This window comes from Myripristis murdjan, chromosome 20 (assembly GCF_902150065.1).
Source record: "Myripristis murdjan chromosome 20, fMyrMur1.1, whole genome shotgun sequence".
Taxonomy (NCBI): Eukaryota; Metazoa; Chordata; class Actinopteri; order Holocentriformes; family Holocentridae; genus Myripristis; species Myripristis murdjan.
Genome location: NC_043999.1, coordinates 20,128,046 through 20,149,969, shown reverse-complemented (window position 1 = coordinate 20,149,969; position 21,924 = coordinate 20,128,046). Strand labels below are relative to the sequence as shown.

Genomic DNA, 21,924 nt, shown 5'->3' with positions numbered 1-21,924 from the left:
TGAATTGACAGCAAAGTGACGCAAAGCCTAGACTGAAGAAGAATCCACGTACCTATACACATAACTAATATGTGGTGGATGCTTAATATGGTCCATTGCAAGATGATGAATGCATGCACACACTCTAACATGCATGCACGTATACATACAATATGATATAATATGTGCCATTTTGTAGATGTTTTTATCCCAAGCAGCTCGTGTTATGATTTGTATTCTTTTATTGTGAAATATGTAACAATTCCTGAATAAGATTAAGTACATTTTCGTCCCTTTCTGTTCATGTCTGTCTGTGTGCGTCTGTGTGCCACAGTGGATGGAGGCTGGTCCAGGTGGAGCCCTTGGTCCCGCTGTGATAAGCGCTGTGGCGGTGGACGCTCCATACGCACTCGTTCCTGCTCCAGCCCACCGCCCAAAAACGGAGGAAAGAAGTGTGAAGGAGAGAAGAACCAAGTCAAACCTTGCAATACCAAACCCTGCGGTGAGATAGACCCAACATCTGCACACTCATTGTTCATTTATTGATTTTGATGACCATGAAACAATAGGCAGGCATTTATGGTCGAGTTCCTTGGGGATTCATAGACCCACCTGTGACCAGAGGTGCCAACTTGATAAAGTCAATCACAACCAAAGCAAGTTTCTATGTAGAAACTCACCGTAAATGCCACAGGGGAAAGTGATTGTTCATTAAATCCAAATTTGGCTATCTTTGCCGGTAAGTCTTTGTGTTCAGACAATAGCCACGGCCTGTGATCAGCAGTCATGGCCGTGCACCCTACTAGAAGAAAATGCCTGCAGTGTCATGGGAAAATTCTGAATTCGTGACCTTCAGCTCGTGTATTCCCAGGTGAGAAAGGATGCCCACCGGGCCAGGAGTTTGTGTCCTGTGCCAACGAGTGCCCCCAGCGCTGCTCTGACCTCCAGCAGGGCATTGAGTGCCAGGGAAACACTGAATGCCAGCCTGGCTGTCGCTGCCCTAAAGGTACTGGGGCTGCTATCATTTTATTAACTGATAAGCCTCTGTGTGTGTGTGTGTGTGTGTGTGTGTGTGTGTGTGTGTCTGCATGTGCTCATGTGGATTAATCTGGGTGATGATTCCCTAAGGTTATACACCTGCTGTCCTTTATTCAACAGATAAGCACCTGTCTTCATGTGTGTGTGTATGTGTGTAGTACACATATGTGCACAGGTGGCTAGTTTTGTGTTAACATGGTTGCTGTTGCCCCAAAGCGCTGTGACTGTTGCCATTATTAGCCAAGGTAGAATTTCCAAATGGATCTCACTATCAGTTGTGATCCTGTTTCCAATATGACTTTTGGGCATCCTACAACTGTCTCTTTTGACTTTGGCCTCCTCCCATATCCCTTACAGTTGAGTGAGGTTTGTGATAGCCAGGCTTGCAGACATAGTTTGCAAAACCTCCTTTTTTTATTGTGCCTTTTTAATACTTTTGTTATTCCTTGGCCCTCTTTGTCTCCTTTTTTCCTTCTTTTCCACATCTCCCTCCATTACCTTCTACCAAATTGTAGATAGTCCGGGATTTAGCACGTTCTTGAACCCTGTTTGACCCCCTGCTAACAAGGGCTGAAAATCAGGGTGTTTTACATCAGATTTGCTGCCTATCCTGACAGCTGGAGGGGAAACCCCAGTTCGAGGCTTATGTGCAGCCATTGTCCAGCAAAGATTATGTAGTAGTTTGAGGGGTTTACATATTCAGACTTGACCACACGAAGTTGGATTATTGGGGGCAGCTTAGATCTGAGGTTCAATTTAAGAATGAGGACTATCAATAGCGCATAACAGTTAATTAAAAGAAATAGTCTTATATGTGGCATGAACGGTAATGATGCACATTTCTTATTAAAAACTCTCTTAAATTGATGTGAAATGTTACTAGTCTACTCACAGTAATATTACCTTGGTGCCAATAAAGCCTATTGTGAAGTGCATATCCCATCTTGACATCTCTCTTCAGCCATGGCAGTGTGTTTTTATCTTTTTTTTTTTTTTTTTTTTTGACATTTCTATTTTACTTGACAGTCACAGTAGAGAGAGACAGGAAAAGCAAAGGAGAGAGAAAGGGGATGACATGCAGCAAATGGCCTGAGGTTGAATTTGAACCCAGGACGCTGCGATCAGGGCTCAGCCTTAATACGTGTTATGGGCTCTTATGTGGTGAGACACTGGAGTACCCATGTCTTTTTATCTTTTACTTTCTTTTATTCAGTGCCTTTTAAACCATAGATAGATAGATACTTTCTTTATCCCATTGGGAAATTCAGGGATTATTATATTGGATTATGTAAATTCCTGCAAATGCAGAGCTTCTGATGTTTTAGGTGTCAGCATGACAGTTTCAGTTATATCGCTATGATACCTCGCCCTTGGTTTGTTATCTGGTGTCAACATATTCACAGCCAAGAGATACTAAAATGCAGTTCCAAAATTGGTCAGGATTTTGAAACTTTTTGAGTGCATCCCAGCATTATCCCTAGATTAACTTGTGTAGTGTGTTAAAATGATTAAAATAAGCCTTGACTTAGCTATTGTTTCATCTTATTAAAGTCAACTCTTATGTCACTAAACTTGTGTGTATGTATGTGCACAGGCCAGTTGCAGCAGGATGGGGTGTGTGTGCAGCTTTGGCAGTGTGACTGTGTGGACTCGCTGGGACAGAGCTGGGCGGCAGGCAGCTGGCATCAGGTGGACTGTAACAACTGCAGCTGCTCGGATGGACAGCTGCTCTGCACCAATCACAGCTGCCAGCCCACCTGCAGTTGGAGCTCCTGGTCCAATTGGGCGGCGTGTAGCACCTCCTGTGGACAGGGCCAGAGAACCAGATACAGGTGAGACAGGAACCTGACAAATAACCAGTTACACCACCGATAAGGCCTGTATGAATAAATAATTTTTCAGTTTCCCTGACTGAAAAACTATCACCTCCAAACTTTAATAGAAATGTTGAGCTGGATTTTTGTTGTTTGCGCTCTTGAACCTGCAATATTATGTGGCATTAGTTCTTGGATTTAGATAGTTTTGTTTCTAAATTGATCCTTGTTTATGTTGTGGTTATGTTTCCAGGCCTTTAGATTTCTGCTTTAGAGGATTAGAGCTCAGCATGCAAATGCCCTAAAGTAAGATTTCATCTTTATCGAAGGTTAGGAACCCACTGATATTTGCAGGAGCCTGGAATATCCACGATTCATTAAAATTTGTTTCATAAACCTTACGTCTATAATTATAGTAATCAGTCTGTTTCCAGAGTGCTATTTTTCAAATTTCGACATTATCTACAATTACTGACATTCTGAGCTGAAAAAAAAAAAAAATTACATCTGAAGGCAGATGGTGACAGTGAATGTCCAGGGCAGCTGGTGTCAGAAGTTTATTGTTCCTTTACTCCACATAGATGAGTTGAAACTGAAATGATCCTAATGGGGACAGGAGTTGCAGTGGTGAAGCCTGGATATACAGTAGATAACAATAGATCACACACTGAAGGTAATGAAAGACGTCATGACAAGCAAAGAACATATTGACATGTAACATCACTGATGATGTGTCTGAGTACAAGATGTATGTTTCAACATCCTGTCTGGAAAGCTTTGAAAGTCAGCACCTGGGGCTGTAAGGGCAAGAAACCCAAGCTGCAACTCCTGTGAAGGAGAACTCTGTATCAGCTATGGACCATTTAAAGGAAACACACCCCAGAGAGCCTCAGGGGGGATGAGATCCTCAGTCGGACAGACCAACATATTATGACCCAAGGGAATGAACAACTGACAGTGAGAACAGAATGTGGATGCAGCGAGTTTGCAAAGAACCCGCATGGCCTGTGGATCAGGTGGTACAACACACAGGAGAAACTGCTGCTGAGACGCAGGAGGAGCCTGGAGTCACCCCACAGTACCCAGAACCTGTGTGTACCCTTACCTACAAGGTAAAGCGTGTCATCAGAACAACAGAACAGCAGAACAGCAGAACAGTGGTGGGTCAAGTGGCCTCCTGTAAAGAATGAGAAGGAGTGGCAGCAGTTCGACAAAGACATGGACAGGACTCTCAAGGAAGGCTCGAGAAGGGGAGGCCGTCAAATTCCAGTTCATGACTGAGATCATTATTTGCCTTGCAGCTGAGAGGTTCAGCACTGAGGAGAAGAATATGGCCTGCACATCTATCTGATGAACCAAAGGGCAGCCAAGATCAGCCATGTGTGGCAGGAGCTGAGGTCACTTAACTGCCTGTTCAAGAGGGCAGCAGAGAAGGAGGAGAGAGCTCAGGCAGAGCTGGGCAACATCATTATGGAGCAAAGTCATCACCCTGTGGCGAGCAGAGGGGCACAGACGCCGGGGGAGAGAGAGAACCAGGAAGCAGGCTGCCGTCATGCTGACCCAGTTGGCTTCACCAAGAATCTCCTGGGACAGAAACGACACCTACTCTACGTCAGGGAGCAAGAGTTTGGGAATGCAAGTGCGAATAAATAATGTAACTTATTGTGCTGCTCTTGTGCGTCAGGTCCCTGATCCCAGAGGCTGCAGGGAAAGACTGCCAGTTTGAGGAAGTCCAGCATAAACCATGTAACCCCGGAACCTGCCCGCCCCTGTGTCTCCATGACGACCAGGAGCTCAGTGTGGGAGACACCTGGCTGCAAGGAGAGTGCAAGCAATGGTGAGACAGACACACACACACACATCCACATCCGCTCGGGAAAGCTCAGACGAGTGAATGACAGATGAGCGGTGGGCAATGAAAAAGAAATGAGATTTCAAGTGTTTCCCAACTCTGTCTTTTGTTTTGCCTGACAGTACATGCACGCCCGAGGGAGATCATTGCCAAGACATCGACTGCCGAGGTGGGTAGCTGCATTTTTTTGATGAGAAAGAGTACATAGACGCTGTGCAACAACAAAGACACTCTTGTAATTCTGAAAGAAAAAAAGTTCAGTTTCCTCAGAAAAACATCAAACAACAATCTATAGAAAGATATGCGGAATTCCACGTGTTTTGTATCCTTCCCACATATACAGAAGATAACTATAAAATTCTGGTTGATGGATATTTAATTCTGTCATATCTGTCCAAAACATCAGGTTCTTTCAGAGGCAGTCTTTAAGAGTCTGATGGGTTTCTATTTGGGGTCCTTGTCGTGCAAAAAGTTGACTTGCATGCTCTGAGGTTGTCATTGTCTAGAAAACCTAACACCTAATGACCAAATCCTCTGTGTTGCTGGCAGTGGATGGCGGTTGGACCCCATGGTCGGTGTGGTCTGACTGCCCGGTGACCTGTGGAAGGGGGACACAAGTTCGAACCCGGGCGTGTGTCAATCCTCCACCACGTAACAATGGGTCTCACTGCAGCGGGCCAGAGAGGGAAGTCCAGGACTGTCACACCCCTCCCTGTCTGGGTCTGTATAGATGGTTTCTCTGCCTAAAAACAGATGGTCGCACACATCACTTCCACTCATGAAATTTCCTAATCTGACGTGTTCCCACCCATGCGCATCCTGACAATGCATTTTGGATGAGCATGAAGTGCATTTACACGTTTCTGTCTAATGCTTATTATTAGTAAACTGATCCTCAGCCCATCTCTGGTCTGTTTTCATTTCTTTGTAATGTGTTTTTGTCCATCCAAATACAATCTGATCACCCAGGAGATTAGGTGTAAATGGGGCTAGAGCCGATCCAAAGCCAAAGACATGCGCTTGTGATCTGAGAACAGAAGAATTTTAATTACCCAGCTCTAAAGATGATTAGTGTTCATATTGATCTGATCTTGCAAACTCTCCTGCTCCTCGTCTTCAGATGACCTTTGCCCCTGGTCGCCATGGTCACAATGCTCCCGCAGCTGTGGTGCGGGGTCTGTGGTGCGACGCAGGCTGTGTGTGTGTGAGGAAGCAGGTGACACAGCCTGTCCCGCCGAGATCGAGGCTGAGAGGAACCGAGAGGAGACCCAGCTTTGCTACAAACAGCCCTGTCCAGGTAAAATACAGCCAAACTCCCAGTGTTTCCCAAATGTTATTTTTGGCGGTGCCCGGCTGGGCAGACTCCAGCTAACAGAGTGAAATAGCCGAAAGGAATGTGTGTGTGCAGTACAATAAATCTCTGTCTTTTTTACTGTCCTTCTGGGGTTTCTGTTTGTGGTGTGCGTGTCTGATGTTATGATGGATGACTACAAGTAAAAAGAAAGTATTTAAGCTAATGCAGCAAATAATTGCACAAAAATAACTGTGTGTGCTGCACACAGCAAAATGTTCTTTTTAAGTTGTCACGATTTTAGTCAGGAGGCACATTAACAATGACCAAAATGTTACTAAGCGAGATCAGAAGTCCCTTGCTAAATTTGTCCATTATGATTAACTGACTAATTGTTTGGTTAATTGGTTGGTTGATTTACTTATTATTATTTACTTATCATTATTGCACCATGGTTGCTAAATGAATTTAGACTGAAAAGAAACTGAAAAGAAAAAAAAAGAAAAAAGAAAAAACATTGAGATGGTAATTTAAACAAAGATATCCCATTGATATAGCCAAAAGCTACAGTCACTGACCCTGAGGTCTGCTATAAATAATGGTCCAATATACACTAAGTTATGTAGTAATAAGTTTCCTTGGGAACAATGCATAAGTTAAGTATCTTTTGGACCAGCTCTGAATCAGGATTTTTTTTTTCCAGGACCAGCCAAGCTGATTTATTTTCCAGTGTCCAAGTGGAGCAGGGGGAAAAATGATGTGAATGCAGTTTTAAATAGGAGTGTCAGATTGGGGTTTAGTTTATTACATGGCAATCTAGAAGTTGTCTGTCACAGAAAAAAAAAAAAGAAAGAAAAAAAAAACTTGTTTTTGTGTCATGTCTCTGTGTTTGTGTGCAGCCTGTCCCATGTCGCAGTGGAGTGTGTGGTCCCAGTGCTCCTGTGAGTCTCAGAGGCAGCAGCGCTACCGTTTAGCTCTCTCCCCGGCCACCAGGGGGCAACAGTGCACTCCTGTGGAAACACAGAGCAGAGCGTGCAGCCTCAGTCACTGTGGAGGTGAGTGACCCTGATTAGTGCGTGTGACTGTGTGTGTGTATGCACTGCATGTATATTTGATTGCATTAGCAACTTCTTGATGCATATAGACAAGCTTGTAAGACAGTCCTTGTAAAACACATGAACTTGTCCTTTAAAGTTGTGTGTACTGCTTTGAGGCAGGCTTTATTTTCCTCTTAGGCCCTTAAACAACCTTGGAAGTGGATAAATGATATGCAAGATAACAGAAATCAAGCACTTTAAAGTTTGTGTAGAGTGAAACGTGTGCCACTAATGTTGAATGACTGTGTATTGTGTTCAGCGTAGACACGTTCCCAGTTTGAGTTTTTTTTAACTTCAAGGTTTCTTTCTCCTGTTTGCAGACTGTCAAGCCCCGTTCGTCTACTTGGAGTGTGGTGTGCCGTGTGAGAAGCAGTGCGCCTTGCAGGGTCACAGAGATCTGTGTTTAGGTGTCAGAGAGTGTACGCCTGGCTGCTACTGCCCACAGGTGCTTGCATCACGCATGGTTCATCACTACTAGTCTGCTTTATTTCAGATACACAGGGTGTCTTCAAATAGACAATTCTCAAAAAAAAGAAAAGTGAATAGTAGTGTATTGGCATGGATCTCTCTAATAATGTGAAAGCCACTCTAGTTGTCTCTCTCTCTCCCTGTGCTATTTCCATTTTCTCATGTTCTGGGTTTTTGTGTGCAAAAGGTCTGATTGAAACTGAGGCTCATCTCGATGCTGGTCTGAAAAGTACCAGGCATCAGCTCACACGTCATCACATGTTGTGATTTCCCCGTGATTATACAAGACCAGAGTAAAAGATACACGGTCATCATTTTACACATTGACACGTGCAGTACGCTGGACGACGTTGTTAATATGTCACTGTGATACAGATTGCAGTGTCAAGTTTGTGCTGTCATTCGGCCCGGCTGGAGCTCTCTGCTTTGATTTATTACAAAAACCCGGTAGACTGATGATGCATCTGAAGCAGAAAGGAGGGGGATAATGAAAAGCAGCTGCTATAGACTACACCAATGGTTGTTATGATCATTCATTTGCTGGTAATGACTTACTTTTAAATTGTGAGTCAAATGCATCGCTCTCTGACGGAGGGTCATTCATTTCAAACGAGAGAGGCTGTTTATGTTGCATCATGCTGTTGCAGATACCTTGAATTGTGTTGTTTATGCATGCATCATCATTTCTCCCCTGTTTTTTTGTTGTTGTTGTCTCCGTGATGTTTACACGATGACAACTTTTCAATAACAGCTTCATAAATATATTTAAGCCATGAGATCTTTGTGTAGGAGAACTCCGCACACGGTTTGCATCATAAATGGATTGCAGATTTACCACGGGGAAAAACAAGTCTGCCCTGCTAGACCTTCACACATCATACTACCAGGCGTGTCAGCTGCGAAATCAAGATCAAGCAGTGCTCTATTTTGAAGCATTCAGAATAAATTTGACTTTTTGGTGTCCCAGATTTGACTTGTGTATCACGTTACTTGAACAAGTATTGGGTCAGTGATCTTGTATTAATCTTTTTTTTCTGCCGCCTCATCTCCAGTGTGTTATGCCGAGCATCAATCTACATTATGAATATGTGGCCTCCATGTTAAACCGTGCTGAAGCCACACTGCAACCACACTAAGTCCAGCACTGTGCCTGTTTTCCCCGGCAGGGTCTGTTGCAGCAGAACGGTACCTGTGTTCCTCCAGAGCAGTGCGGCTGTATCCACCTGCAGCACCAAGATTCAGGACAGCCTCCCACCCCTGTCACTGTCCCTCAGGGGGCGTCAGTCACCATAGGCTGCAGTACCTGGTGAGACCCTGCCTGCATACGACTGCACAATACAGCGGCTTAGAGAGATAGAGCGATTTTCAGGCAGCAGAGAACTGGGGCCTTGTTTCAGAGACTCTGGGCTGAACAGAACAAAGAATTGTTTACAGTTCCCACTGTTGTGCTAATGCACTTCGGGTGGCTCCTGCCACAGCTACCACAGTATATTTTATGTGTCCTGACATCTGTGCCTCTCTTTATCCACCACCATTTCAGTCTATTCTCTGTTGCCTCTGTCTGTCAGCCGTTACACTGTCTGGGATGTATCAGTCAGTTTGACAGAGTCGTGTATTGTTATTATCCTCGTGTTCTCTGCTGTGTCCTCCAGCCTCTGCCACGATGGAACTTTGGAGTGTGACGTCAGAGAGTGTGAAGGTAAGGAAATGGCGAAGTGATACACGAGAGTAATGAAAAGAGCTTCAGCTTGAATAATCTTCAGCAACTAAATGTATTTTGTAAATAATCTGCTATGAGCTCTCCATCTTCTCCCTGTCGTTCCATCCGGCTAACCTGCCTTCTCTCTCATGTCTCCCCATATTCTCTCATATCTCATATTCTGTTTTATCTCTATGCTCCTCTCCCCCTCATTCCCTCTTCTACCTGTCATTTTTTTTTTATCCTGTTGGTCCCCTCTCTTATTCTTTTCCATTCCTTCCATCTCAGTTATTCTCAGCGAGTGGTCAGAGTGGACTTCGTGCTCTCCATGCATACCCTCGTCCTCCTCCATGAAAAATGGAGCTCTCCAGGCAGGGGTCGCTGTTGGCAGTAGCCTGGTCTCGGTCCAGAGGCGCTACCGGGCCTGTTTGGACCTGGACTCTGGTCTTCCCATCTCTGGACAGGAGAATGAGCCCCAGTGCACAGGACCGCTGGAGGAGGAGAGGCTGTGCCCAGATGTGAACATGTGCAGAGGTAATGATATTCTCCATGAGACAAAATAACTTCACTCTGAACTAAGTGAGTTCTTCATTTTAACACAGAAATGCACTTGGATTCTCAGTCTGCCTTTCTCCTCACTTTGTCAAGCCGCAGTACCTCCTCTAACTCCAGCCAGTGAATCATCCGAAAAGAAAAGCAACAAATGGGGAAGTTTTTTTTTTCCGCCTGAATTCTATTGGACATGTTGCCTCAGTTTGACCCTCAGCTCCCATTGGTACAGCCTGAAAAGCCTGCGAGCAGACAGAGTGGTGAACTAGTCAGAGTAAGACAAGCATGGCACCATAGAACAAAATGAATTACAGGGTCGGTCAGAGAGTGACTGCAGTAATGAAGTGACTCTTGTCTACCTTTCTCTGGAGAAGAGGTGAAGCTTCCGCCCAGAATGTGAGTGAAATACACGACTAGAAGAATAAAAAAAGATGAAGGAGAAAAAAAAGGAAAAGAAGTGTCTGCGGGACAGCCAGGCATTGTATAATGATAATGGTGCTAATGGATTTTTATGAATGGTTCCTAGGGGTACAATTAGATCCTTTCAGCTGTTGCTGTAGGATTTGGTATGCATTCCAAACAAAAAAGGCCAGATTCCTGATAGGGAAGTAAAAAGCATTTTTGCAGACTAATGAGACTTTTTAAAATATCAAAGCAGACTTAGCCTGTCTTCTGGTCTGCTGGCTTTTAACCCAAGATGATTAGGGCCGCAGCTTCAACATGATGATGATGTTAGTTGTGCAAGGTCCACACAACATTATGAGTCTTTCCAATCCATAAATATTCATGACTAGCGGACAGGGTGTTCTTCCATTTCTGTATTTTTAGCCTCTATAATGATTTAATAAGAACAAAGCTGTGGGTTTGCTGGTGCTACAGAAAAAATGAAATACAAAGACAAACATACAGAGGGAAAAGAAAGCCAAGAAATCTGGAACAAATCTTGACAATATTAACACAATTAATCCTATCAAGAAATGCAACACATGCACATAGAAACATGTACTGTACAGATTAGTGCTTTGCCAAGTCAGACTTGGCTGTGGCCATACTGCCTTTTGGATGCCCTAATACAATACCAGTCTCAACTTCAGACTCATGCCCGTGTGCTGTTAGAGAGATTACCTTGTGCTGAAATGACACATCATGCCATTTAACGTCAAAGATCAAAGGATAATGACTGGATCTACCTTTTTCGCCAGCAGACAGGTGTTAGATCACTCTAATGCAGAATAATTGATTAAATCCCAGGAATTTCTGTCAAGTGACCCCTCAATTAGAAGCGGATATCTACTGATGCACTGGGTCAGCACTTGGTATCATCCACTACAGCAGATAGAATCAGCGTTGGCAATGAAAACGCTGAATCTGACATCCCTAGCCAGTCGTTGTGCCAATATTAGGTGTCAGCGTAGGTTAATACTTGACATCCACAGATACTTAAGCTAAGAACTTGCAATCAGTATCTCCTGTGAAAAATTGCTTTTGTGCATCCCCGCTGCCCTCTTGTCATTATTCCCTCTTGGAGCGAAAGTGGAGTTTAAGAAAAGACGAGGATAATGTCCATCTATCTTTTTTGAGACATAAGGTTGATTGGATTTGGTGTCGGGTGTGTGCAAAGAATGAGTCATCGCGCATCTCACTCAATCACCCCTCTCTCTATCAAATCATTCCTCTCTGCCACCTCCGGTTTGGATGTGAATGGAAATGGCTTTGAATTACCGCGATGCCCAGTGGACCTTGGGTTTGATATGCATGTCAAATATGAGAGGTGGTGTGCTTGATCATAGTTTGTGAGGCTCAGCGGGACTGTGGGAGATGGAATGCCTCTCATCCAAAGTGGGCGCAGCTATCTGAAAACTGCTTAGTAGGGATAAACAAAAGTTACACTCCTTGAATAATTTTGCACGTATCAAACTGTGACCTGAAATATGCGTCCTAAACCTTCCTAAATTCTTAATAGCTGACACGTATTCCTTCTTAACTGTGTCCATGAATATAAAGACACTGTTGTTGTTGTTGTCGATTGCAAACAGTCACAGCAATTACAGCAGTGATCGTGATTGTAATTACTGTGATTATGGTGAGGATTATGCTGATAAAAATGTAAGGTGTAGAGGGTGATGGTAATGATGGTTGTTTTACCCCTCTAGATATGTGCCAGTGGAGTGCGTGGAGCGTCTGGAGTGCCTGTGCGGAGCCTTGCAGCGGCGGGGTCAGGCAGCGGCACAGACGACCCCTGGCTTCCCCTCCAGGACCCCGCTGCAGGAGACAGGAGACGCAGAGCCAGAGCTGCAACACGGGACTCTGCCCAGGTATAGCTCACCTCCGCTTGAGCGTCACGTTCCTACCCGAACATAGAGGAACCCAAAGTAGTGGCATGGAGTTGGAAAGACAAGTGGAGGCCAGCTTTTAAGACCCAGCAAGTTGTAAATGCTCTCTACATCTGTATTTCTGGTAAAGCAGGAGGGTGACTTACTTTCCTTGTATCCCAGGTGAGCGCTGTGAAGACAGGGGGCGGACCTACCATGATAGCTGTGCCAATCAGTGTCCTCGCAGCTGCACTGACCTATGGGAGCATGTGCAGTGTCTCCAAGGAGCCTGTCATCCAGGTGAACTTTGAGAGATAAGAATTTGTCTCAGTGCGACTCTTTCCCTGCCTTAAAATTCAATTAGCTGACTCTCTCTGTTTTATCCTCCTTATGCTCCCTCATGAACCCTCAGATCATCTTCTGCAGGACTGCTCGAGAACCATACACTTTCCCACAAGATAATTGGAGATGCAGCGTTTTTCAGTTACGCTCCCAAACTCTGGAACACTTTACCCAAAGACATTAGAGAAGCAGTCTCTCTTGAAACCTTCAAACGACGCTTAAAAACATATCTTTTTAACCGAGCCTTTTTATAGTATGACTTTTACTCAATATCATATGCTCCAACATTTTAATCCATTTTAAGGCATTTGTATTCTTATTCATTCTTTTTTTTTTACTTCAGATTTTTAGCTGCGTTTCCTATGTTTTAATGTAATGCACTACCTCTCATTTTTCTTGTTTATCTCCTTTTATTCTTCCTGTTGATGTTCTCAATTATTTATTTGTTTATCTATCAATGTGTATGTATGTGTATATATGTATACATATTTTATTTTATTTTATTCCTTTTATGTGAAGCACTTTGAGCTGCATTCTGTATGAAAAGTGCCATATAAATAAAGTTTATTATTATATTATTATTATTATCCTTCTCCTCAGGGTGTCGGTGTCCAGAGGGACAGCTGTCGCAGGACGGTCACTGTGTGCCCGTGACAGAGTGTCGCTGTGGTGTCCCATCAGGCAACGGGACTCTGGAGTTCAGCCCGGGAGAGAACCTCACCATGGACTGTAACACCTGGTGAGAACAGCTGCATGAATATCATATCTGGCGTTTGTTTCTGTGTAAAGAGCAAAATGCCAGAGTTTCATTTCACGTGTGGAAAGGTCAACACCTCTCAAAGACTATTACAAGCATAGCAGATGTAGTTGTCGTTGTTTTAGATTAAAAGCTCACAGTTTGAACAGTTAAAGTTTTTTGAAAAATCGGTTCCAATCATTTTCTGACATTAACGGAAATATTTGCTGACAGTCGCTCACAAGCTTGCTGTTAGCACTTTTACATGGAGAGCAGACTTTCAGACCCTGCAAGCTGGATTTTGACCATTAACAATTTTGGCTTGTTTCTGGAAAATAAGCATTTTTAAACTTTGTTAATCCACTATAACTGCTCAAGTGCGCTACATTTCATTTCTTTAGAGTGCTGTAAACATAAAGAAACCTATTAAAGACTTGAAACCTTTATGGCACGTATGCCTCAAGTTTAGATGTCATACACTGTCATTCTTAGCTTGTAAAGCCCAGCCACCTCACTCCACTCACTTTAGATGAGAGACTTTCCATCTCACATGAACCCACTGTTACGATCGTTCCTGTAAGCGCATGATTAAACTTTCTCCACTCCAAAAAAGTCTTCATTTCTCCTACATTTCCCCCCTCTCCTTCATATCTCCCTCTCTATCTCTAGTGTATGTGAGAATGGCACCTTGGTGTGCACCAAACTTCCCTGTCCAGTTTATGAGCCCTGGAGCCAGTGGGGCCCCTGCTCAGCTTCCTGCGAGCATGGCCACAGGACGAGGACGCGCCCCTGCCACGACGTGGAGGGTGGTCCCTCCTGCACTGACACCATCCAGAGGGAGAGCTGTGATCTGCCAGCCTGCCCAGGTCTGAGATGACACACACTCATATAACATTTATGCATGCAGTCTTTCAGGTCGTTTTAAAATGCACCACTTCGCTTGGTGTAGACTAATGCTGCATTCAGAAGGAATGAAGTAGATGGCAGACGGCAAACCGGATGTGATTATTGTGGATGACAGCAGGACGATGAAATCAGATGAGACGGGGAGATTATGCCGGCAACGGTAGACAACACTGCTGTCCATAGTTAGAATATTTTTACTTTTGCCGTCCTCCACATTGGAATTTACAACCAGATGTTATGTAACACGTTACAAAAACAGAAAACACAGTGAATTTGGAAATGAAAAGCGTCTTAAGTCCTATAAACACTTCAATTTACAACAGCAGGTTATGTTAAAGGAATACTCCAAAGTTTTGGACAAAATATCCTTTGTCTGACAGACTGAGACAAGAGGTTTGATACTGTTTTCACCTCTATACATCCAGTGGTTTGGTTCCTATGAGTGGCATTTTGTGATAGCTTAGCATGAAGACTTGAACTCTATGGGAGTCATTAGCCTAGCTCAGTCAAAGTAAAAAATAAACCTGGGTGGCCCAGTAGCTCACAGGATAAGTGTGTGTACTATATGTTAAGGCTGAGGTCTGATCGCAGTGTCTTTGGTTCAAATCTGACTTAAGGCAATTTGCTGTGTGTCATCCCCTCTCTCTCCCCTGCCTCTCCTGTCTCTCTTTATTGTGACTGTCAAATAAAGCAAAAATTACAAAAAATAATCTTTAAAAACATAAGTCTTCCAACAACTATTTTGACCAAAACAATTGCCTGTATTCTTGTAACACAATAGTTTTATAGCTGTATGGATTACCAGTATAATTGAATATAATTCTATAAAACAAACACAAAACAATTTTGTAAAATATATTTTATTTTTTTCTGCAAACAATACAACATCACCATAGCAACCCATCATCATGTAGTCCTCTTTTGCCATCTTGCCATTCTGCTGCACAGTTTGTTGTTTTTACAGTGTTGTCATTTTCCATCTCTCTGATTCCATCTGAACCTAGCATTAAGACCTTAAAAGGTTTGAAATGATTCAATTTGAAAACTTAAATCCAGCAGTAGACGTGTTAAAACTGCTGCAGTTTGTTGCACAGTTTGGTGCACTGTTTACTACTGTTTATTTGTTGTTGCTCAGCAATCCTCCGTCTCTGTTTTTACTGTCTTTTCTGTCTCTTTGCTCTTCTCTCTCAGCGGGTTGTGTGTTGAGCGAGTGGTCATCCTGGAGTGAGTGCAGTGCCTCGTGTGGTGGTGGGGTGTCGGTGCGGAACAAGACGGTCCTCGCAGAGCCAGAGCCTGGCGGGACGGCCTGTGCTGGACCACTTGAGCAGCACATTGTCTGCAACACCAACAGCTGCCTGCCTGGTAACACACACACACACACACACATACAAACCTATCAGGTAGGAAAATGAATGCAGCCCCAGTACCTGTAGGGCAGCGACAGCCAGGCTGGCATTCAGTGTTTCCGTGGTGCTCGATGCCCTGCTGGAGGGCAGAGCAGCGCCGGGGGCACTCGCTGACTCGCTGGCACGGGACACAAACTCCTGCTTAGATGTTATAAATTAATCATTAGAGTTACAAATTAAATCCACAAGAGACTGTGATTTAGAGTGATTTTAGAACAGCTAACAGGCATTGTGTGTTAGAATACAAAATGAAGTGAATTATTGCTTTAATGAAATGGCTTGAACCCACCATTGTATTAAAAAAGAAAAAATCCAATTGTTCAATCAGGGCACTACATAATAATTAAATAAATTCATGTCCGCTGCCAATCAATGCAGTTCCTGAAAAGCAGCTAAATAAAGCAGTTGCTAAGCAACTCGTAAGTACCTGTATGAGTGGTGACTTCAGGTTAGTGCATCAATAATTGAAGCTTGTAAAGTGACAGCAGTTGTTTATTGGGCAATTTACATTGACTTCAAATACCTCTCAGCTAAAACTGTGGATAAGGATTATCACTTTTAGAAGTTTTAGTACATGTATACATAAAATATTATACACACACTGTTGTTTGATATTTGTGTTTGTGTGTGTGTGTGTGTGTGTGTGTGTGTGTGTGTGTGTGTGTGTGTGTGCTCCAGAGTGTCCTGGTGGCCAAGTATTCAGTGTGTGTGCTGGTTCCTGTCCATACACCTGTGAAGATTTGTGGCCAGATACACAGTGTTTACCTGGACCCTGCACCCCTGGCTGCACCTGCCCCCCTGGACAGGTCTGGAATCCTCTATATGTGTGTGCGTTTTTGTGCGTGTGTGTACGTGTACTCGGACTTCTCTGTAGCTGCAGTACATTTTCCCACCACCAACTCTTTTTCTGTCTCTCACAAGTCGCTCTGTGTCCCTCGCCCTCTCTGCCAGGTTTGGTATAAAGGCTCCTGTGTGCCTCATGCCAACTGTCCCTGTTCGCCTCGCTCGTTGCCATTTGGCGACCAAAGCTGGAATATCAGTACTGAAGAGATCACAGAGGCTCCACTGCCACCTGGAATGACCATCCAGCACCTTTGCAACACATGGTAATAGGCTACACATGGCTGAATCCACTGATTCATTAATTGCAGTCTGTCCTGTGGGTCAGGAGTGCAGCACAGCGAGGAGGCCTGCCCCTCATCCAGAGGGTCGTGCCTCCATGTTGGAAAGCATCTGAATCCTTTCTTGCTCCAAGGGCGCTGTTCTGCAGCCAACCCTGACCCCTGACCTCCCTCTCATCCTTCCTTGCTTCCTTCCTTTTTTTTGCATATATTCATCTCTTCAGGCATTATCGCACTTCTGTAACAGTGCTCATGCTGCCTCAGACGTCTTTCCATTAGTTTGACTGTATTTAGAAAAGCAGATCAGTCACATCTACATGTTAAACAGACAATAATTTGCTGCTCTGAAATTTCCCAGTCGTGCACTGTAATCGTTTTGGCCACCCCTCCTGCATTCATTGATTCATGCATTCATTTAATCAGTCATATTTGTATCTTTTCAACTATTCATCTGCGCCGGGACCACGATGCAGCTCAAATGTAAGACGCGGTTATTAGAGACACAACACCCACTTATCCACTTATACACTCATTTGTTCCTTCATTAACATAGCCAGTCAATAGCTGATTCATTCAGTCAGTGAGGACTATTAATGGTGCTATGTGTAATATTTTTACATCAATAAACAATGGCATTATCATAATCACCATTACTGAGACATGAGTGTAATTACCATAAACAAATGACTACATTTTGCTTTGTGTGCCACTGGGTTTCATGGGAAATCGGGGAGTTTCTTGCACTGGCAGATGGTGGAAGAAGGGAGTCCTTTGGAAGAATTACCACCACCTCTTTACTGAAGCAAATGAGAAAATAATTGACAGAAGGAGTAGGAATAGAGCAAAGATCCATTGAATAAAATAGAGTAGAACAGAATAGAATAGAATGTCTTTATTGTCATTGTACATGTACAATGAAATTGAATGCAAACTTCTCAGTGCAAAGTTCAAGCTTATAAAATCAGTAAAAAAAAATAAAAAAAAACATGAATAAATAAATAAATAAATAGTAAATCAGGGACCAAACAAACTCTTAAAAAAATAGATTCATAACAGGGAGCAGACAGTTCTATGGGAGATGTGGTCTGCATTTTGAAAACGCTGATGTTTAAAAATGCAACAAGTGCAATGTTTTTGAAAGGGTTGTGGAGGAATGGAGCATTGCTCAGTTTCATCAGCTCTGTCAAACTATGCGACCTATGACAATGTCCAGTGGAACCGGTGGATACTGTGTGATCCTCTGAAACAGATAGTCTGGCATGCAGAGCTCCCTGCAGCAGACGTCCAGACATGTCGTAAGTCATTTCATCTTCATGACAGGAGTTTGATACTCATTTAATACAGTCGGATGGGCTCAGCTGTTTGACAGGATGATTGCTTTGGTGTCACAGCTTTCAGTCTTATCATCAGCCTTATTCTTTTTCTCCTCATTTTACTTACCTCATATCGTACCTCTTTTTTTCCCCAACTCTTTCTCCAGTGTCTGCCAAGGTGGAGTGTTTAACTGCACCTCAGAGCCCTGCGATGGTGAGTGATGCTCTGTCACAGCTGTTCTTACCAAAAGCCTTTTTGTCATTTCTAAGGCGTCCTGGTTTTAGTAACACAAGCACCCAGGAACTATAATCTTTGGTTGAACCATCAAAGCTGTGAGAGATATGTCTAACCTATCTATAGTTAGTAACAGCTGCTCTAACAGTTGGCTGCAATAATTGCGCAACAGCCGCATCAATCATAGTCTTGGAAGGCCATATCTGGGTTTTTGTTTTGTAAACACACAATGCGGTCCCCTCCCTCGCTCCTCTGAACTGGGACTGGCCTGGATGATTGGTGAGAGTGAGATGCATACTTGCCAAGTCGTGCTGCGCCTTAAGCAGTGGGACTTCAGGGTAAAATGATAAAAATGAGCATTTGGTTTATGTGGCCCACTCACTCTCTGAACTGAATGTTAATGCAACAGGCAAAGCACTTTTTGAAGTTTTGTAATAATAAATTACAGATTTAAAAAAAAAAAAAAAAAAAAGAAATGAGGTTGTAAAATTGATCAAAACTGAAATAACTAACTGCAGTGTGCCTACTTCCAGGATCAGTTCCAGTAGGTGTTGCAGTTCAGAGTTCTCCCTTTGATTTATTGTCTGAATGCCAAGAAGATGAATGTGCATTTTGTCTATACAATAAAAATCAATACATTACAATAAAAAATTCTTCTTGCCGTGCCGCTGCAGATAAACAAATGTTGAACCTGAAAATGAAGTGAATATGTTTTGTTTATGTGTTCCTCCTCCTCCTCCAGTCGACTGTGAGTGGTCCAGCTGGTCCCAGTGGAGCTCTTGCTCAGCGAGTTGTGGGACAGGGCGACGCAGCTCCACCAGAACCGTCCTGCGGCCCAGCCAGTACGGAGGGGCCCCATGTGAAGGCCCCGCCCAGCGCACCAGTACCTGCCTTGCCCCTGACTGTGGTGAGTGAAAGAGGGATGGATATTTTTATTGCTTTGTTTTAAACACTGCGACGCATAGTGTGCATGGAAAAGGTGGAGCAGCTCAAACCCCTATGGAAATGCATACACTTTTTCCCAGGTGTGTGTGTCTTTATGAAGCCTAAAGATGTTTTACATAAATGAATCTTATTTTGAGACCTTGTAAAGTTTTTGAATACAGAGTTACATGTTGCGTCATTATGTTCTCTGTTCTCTGTTTTTCCCATGGATTGATGCATATCTTTAAATTTTAATTTTCAATTTGAGTTCAGCCAGCATCAAAGGAGACTTTATGGCAACACAATGCCGTGTTACTGATTTTTGTCAGTGTGCTAGTGTTCCAGTGTAAAATCGCCCTGGTTGTGTTGATACTGAATTTGGTTTGTTGATATTTATTTACATGGTTTTAAATTTGATTTCCAGCATCAACAAGTGCTTTAATGTGTCTAATGTGTTAAAAGTGCTCAGTTAAACTTGTGAGAGAGAGAGCGATGCAGAATGAGAGAGAAAAAAGTGAGTTAGGGTGTCACAGTGATAAATTCCTTCCGGTTTCCTCATTTTCCGACCACGCCCCCTTCCTTGTTCCCCTTCGATTCTCCCTTGTGCCTTTCCCCCACCATTTTGCCATTACATTCCCTCAATTCTTCTATTTCCCACTTCCCTTCTCTTCTCTTCCTTTACCCCTTTATCTCCTCTTCCTTCACTTTTCTCCTTCCATTTGCTCTCTTCTCCGCCTCCTACTCCCATTTATACCCTTGTCCTTCTCCACCCACCCATCCTCTCTATATTTATTCTCCAACTCCTTGACACCTTCTCGTACTCTTCTCATTGCTCCCCCTCTCCTCCTGTGCAGCATGTCCTGACGGGGAGCGGTGGGGGAGGAGCGTGTCAGAGGACGTCCCGGTGTGTGAGAGGAGCTGCGAGGAGATCTACGCCTCCTCTCCTGTCAACTGCAGCCGGTCTGCCGAGGGCTGCGTGTGTCAGGACGGGCTTTACCGAAACACAGAGGGTGTCTGCATCATCCCCGCCCTCTGCCCCTGCCATGACCAGGGCATGCTACGGGAGGTATAAACACACACACACACGCGCGCGCTGGCTTACACCCAAAGTAAACAGAGAGCTGCTGCCCCGCCAGCTTGGCAGGTTGTACCCATTGTGCCTGCCTCATTGTTGTGTGTGTCTGACCCTTGCCATTAGCACGGTGTTTATGTGCCCTCACATTCACTTCTATTGTGTTATTTACTCATGAAGAAGGGCCTATTAGAAGATGAGTGACATGCCTCGTGGGCCACATTACACCACAATGCCTCCGCAGCCTTCAGCTTCATTAATAATGCAGGAAAGCCTGTAGAAAGCCGGCGCTCGGACCGCAACTCGGCAAGCCTGCCAGGAATTATTTATGAAGGAGGGGATATTATAGGATTATGATAATTAATCATACAGTGACAAGAGGTCGGGTCCCCTTCTTTTTTCTTCTTCCGGCCTTTCGCTCTGTTGTTCTTCCTTTCTTTTCTTCTTTTCTTCTGTTCTTATTCTCTCTCCCTCGCTCTTCCCACTCACGCCTCTCTTCTCTCCCTCGTCATCTCGTTTGCTTTCTTTTCGGCATTCTCATTTCCTTTTTTTTGCACTCATTTTTCTCTTTCTCTCTGTCTCTTTTCTTCCCCCCCTACCCCCCCTCTCTCTGTCAGGTTGCGATGACTAATGTTCATATAAAGACCCTCTATGGTTTTCTAATCAACCACCTCATAACCACTATGCCAAATGGCTCAGAGCGAACTACAAAGGCGATCCCCCAGCGGGTGCTTTTGTGCGGGTAGGAGCTGAGCACTGGCAACAATTCCCGTAGCCAACACAAAAAAATTTCATAGCAGTCGTTATTATGCGATGGTATAATTACAGTCCGACAGAAGGGTGTTCGCATGCCTCCATAACTCTGTGTTTAAATAATGTACAGCCGTGCCGCCAGAGATATAATGGATACACTTAATCAATAGATCGTGACTTAAGACCCATATTCCTCCAGCACACTTGTATTGAAACAGAACGGTGCAGAAAATCTTGCATTGTATAGTCTGCTTTTGCGGGATAAAATAAAGTTTAAAAATGTCAATACAATGTCAGAGCAACAATAATGTGAGTGTGCATGTAATGGGCTCTTGAGGCTCTGTTACAGCACCTACATTTCAAAGGTGTGGAGATGTGAATAAAATGTGTGTGTGTGTGTGTGTGTGTGTGTGTGTGTGTGAGCCAGGCAGGATCGGAGTGGGAGGAGGGCTGCCTGTCATGTCGCTGTGTAAACGGGAAGAAACTGTGCCAGTCGAGGTGCCCGCCGCTCCACTGTGACGAGGTGAGAAACGCACCAACACTTGCCGACTCCATTTCCATCTGTCTGATTGCAAAATGAAGGTCCTTAAAAAGTCTTGCAGTGTCTCAGGTTTATGAGGTCCTCATCACAACATAAACATTTCAGCAAGTTAATTTAACTTTATTTTTCCATCTGTTTATTTTTGTCAAATTCTCAAGTTCTCCTGCTTCAGAGTCAACATCTCTGATGTTAGAAAACTCTAAGCTTACCACTGAACCTAATACTGCCCCTATCTACGCTTACCTGCTGCACTTATCTTTTGGCAATTTCTATTATAAATGAACCAACTCACTTTACACTTACCAACAGAGTGAAATCCAAGAAGCTCATTGTGCTTACCTGCTCCAGGTTTTGTGGACAAAACAAGTCATGGTTAGATTTATAACAGTAGTGCTTTGCTATCCAACCCAAGGGAAACTGTTATAATAACACTTAATAGTCATTTAATTAATAACTGACCACATTCTTACCTAAAA

The 21,924-nt window shown here is 43.7% G+C and overlaps 1 protein-coding gene across 1 annotated transcript in view; it reads left to right on the top strand.

The window, feature by feature from the left end:
- sspo (SCO-spondin) overlaps positions 1 to 21,924 on the top strand; it is a 95,846-nt gene that overhangs the window by 61,198 nt on the left and 12,724 nt on the right. Inside the window, exons 91-113 of the mRNA XM_030079977.1 lie at positions 314 to 481; positions 851 to 985; positions 2,612 to 2,849; positions 4,516 to 4,668; positions 4,806 to 4,852; positions 5,233 to 5,403; positions 5,804 to 5,980; positions 6,874 to 7,029; positions 7,392 to 7,516; positions 8,706 to 8,845; positions 9,192 to 9,238; positions 9,527 to 9,772; positions 11,941 to 12,102; positions 12,283 to 12,399; positions 13,042 to 13,180; positions 13,847 to 14,043; positions 15,275 to 15,445; positions 16,168 to 16,295; positions 16,441 to 16,595; positions 18,091 to 18,137; positions 18,901 to 19,065; positions 19,937 to 20,148; positions 21,335 to 21,430. Coding sequence (XP_029935837.1) covers positions 314 to 481; positions 851 to 985; positions 2,612 to 2,849; positions 4,516 to 4,668; positions 4,806 to 4,852; positions 5,233 to 5,403; positions 5,804 to 5,980; positions 6,874 to 7,029; positions 7,392 to 7,516; positions 8,706 to 8,845; positions 9,192 to 9,238; positions 9,527 to 9,772; positions 11,941 to 12,102; positions 12,283 to 12,399; positions 13,042 to 13,180; positions 13,847 to 14,043; positions 15,275 to 15,445; positions 16,168 to 16,295; positions 16,441 to 16,595; positions 18,091 to 18,137; positions 18,901 to 19,065; positions 19,937 to 20,148; positions 21,335 to 21,430 — 3,392 coding nt within the window. The remainder of the gene's footprint in view (positions 1 to 313; positions 482 to 850; positions 986 to 2,611; positions 2,850 to 4,515; positions 4,669 to 4,805; positions 4,853 to 5,232; positions 5,404 to 5,803; positions 5,981 to 6,873; positions 7,030 to 7,391; positions 7,517 to 8,705; positions 8,846 to 9,191; positions 9,239 to 9,526; positions 9,773 to 11,940; positions 12,103 to 12,282; positions 12,400 to 13,041; positions 13,181 to 13,846; positions 14,044 to 15,274; positions 15,446 to 16,167; positions 16,296 to 16,440; positions 16,596 to 18,090; positions 18,138 to 18,900; positions 19,066 to 19,936; positions 20,149 to 21,334; positions 21,431 to 21,924) is intronic.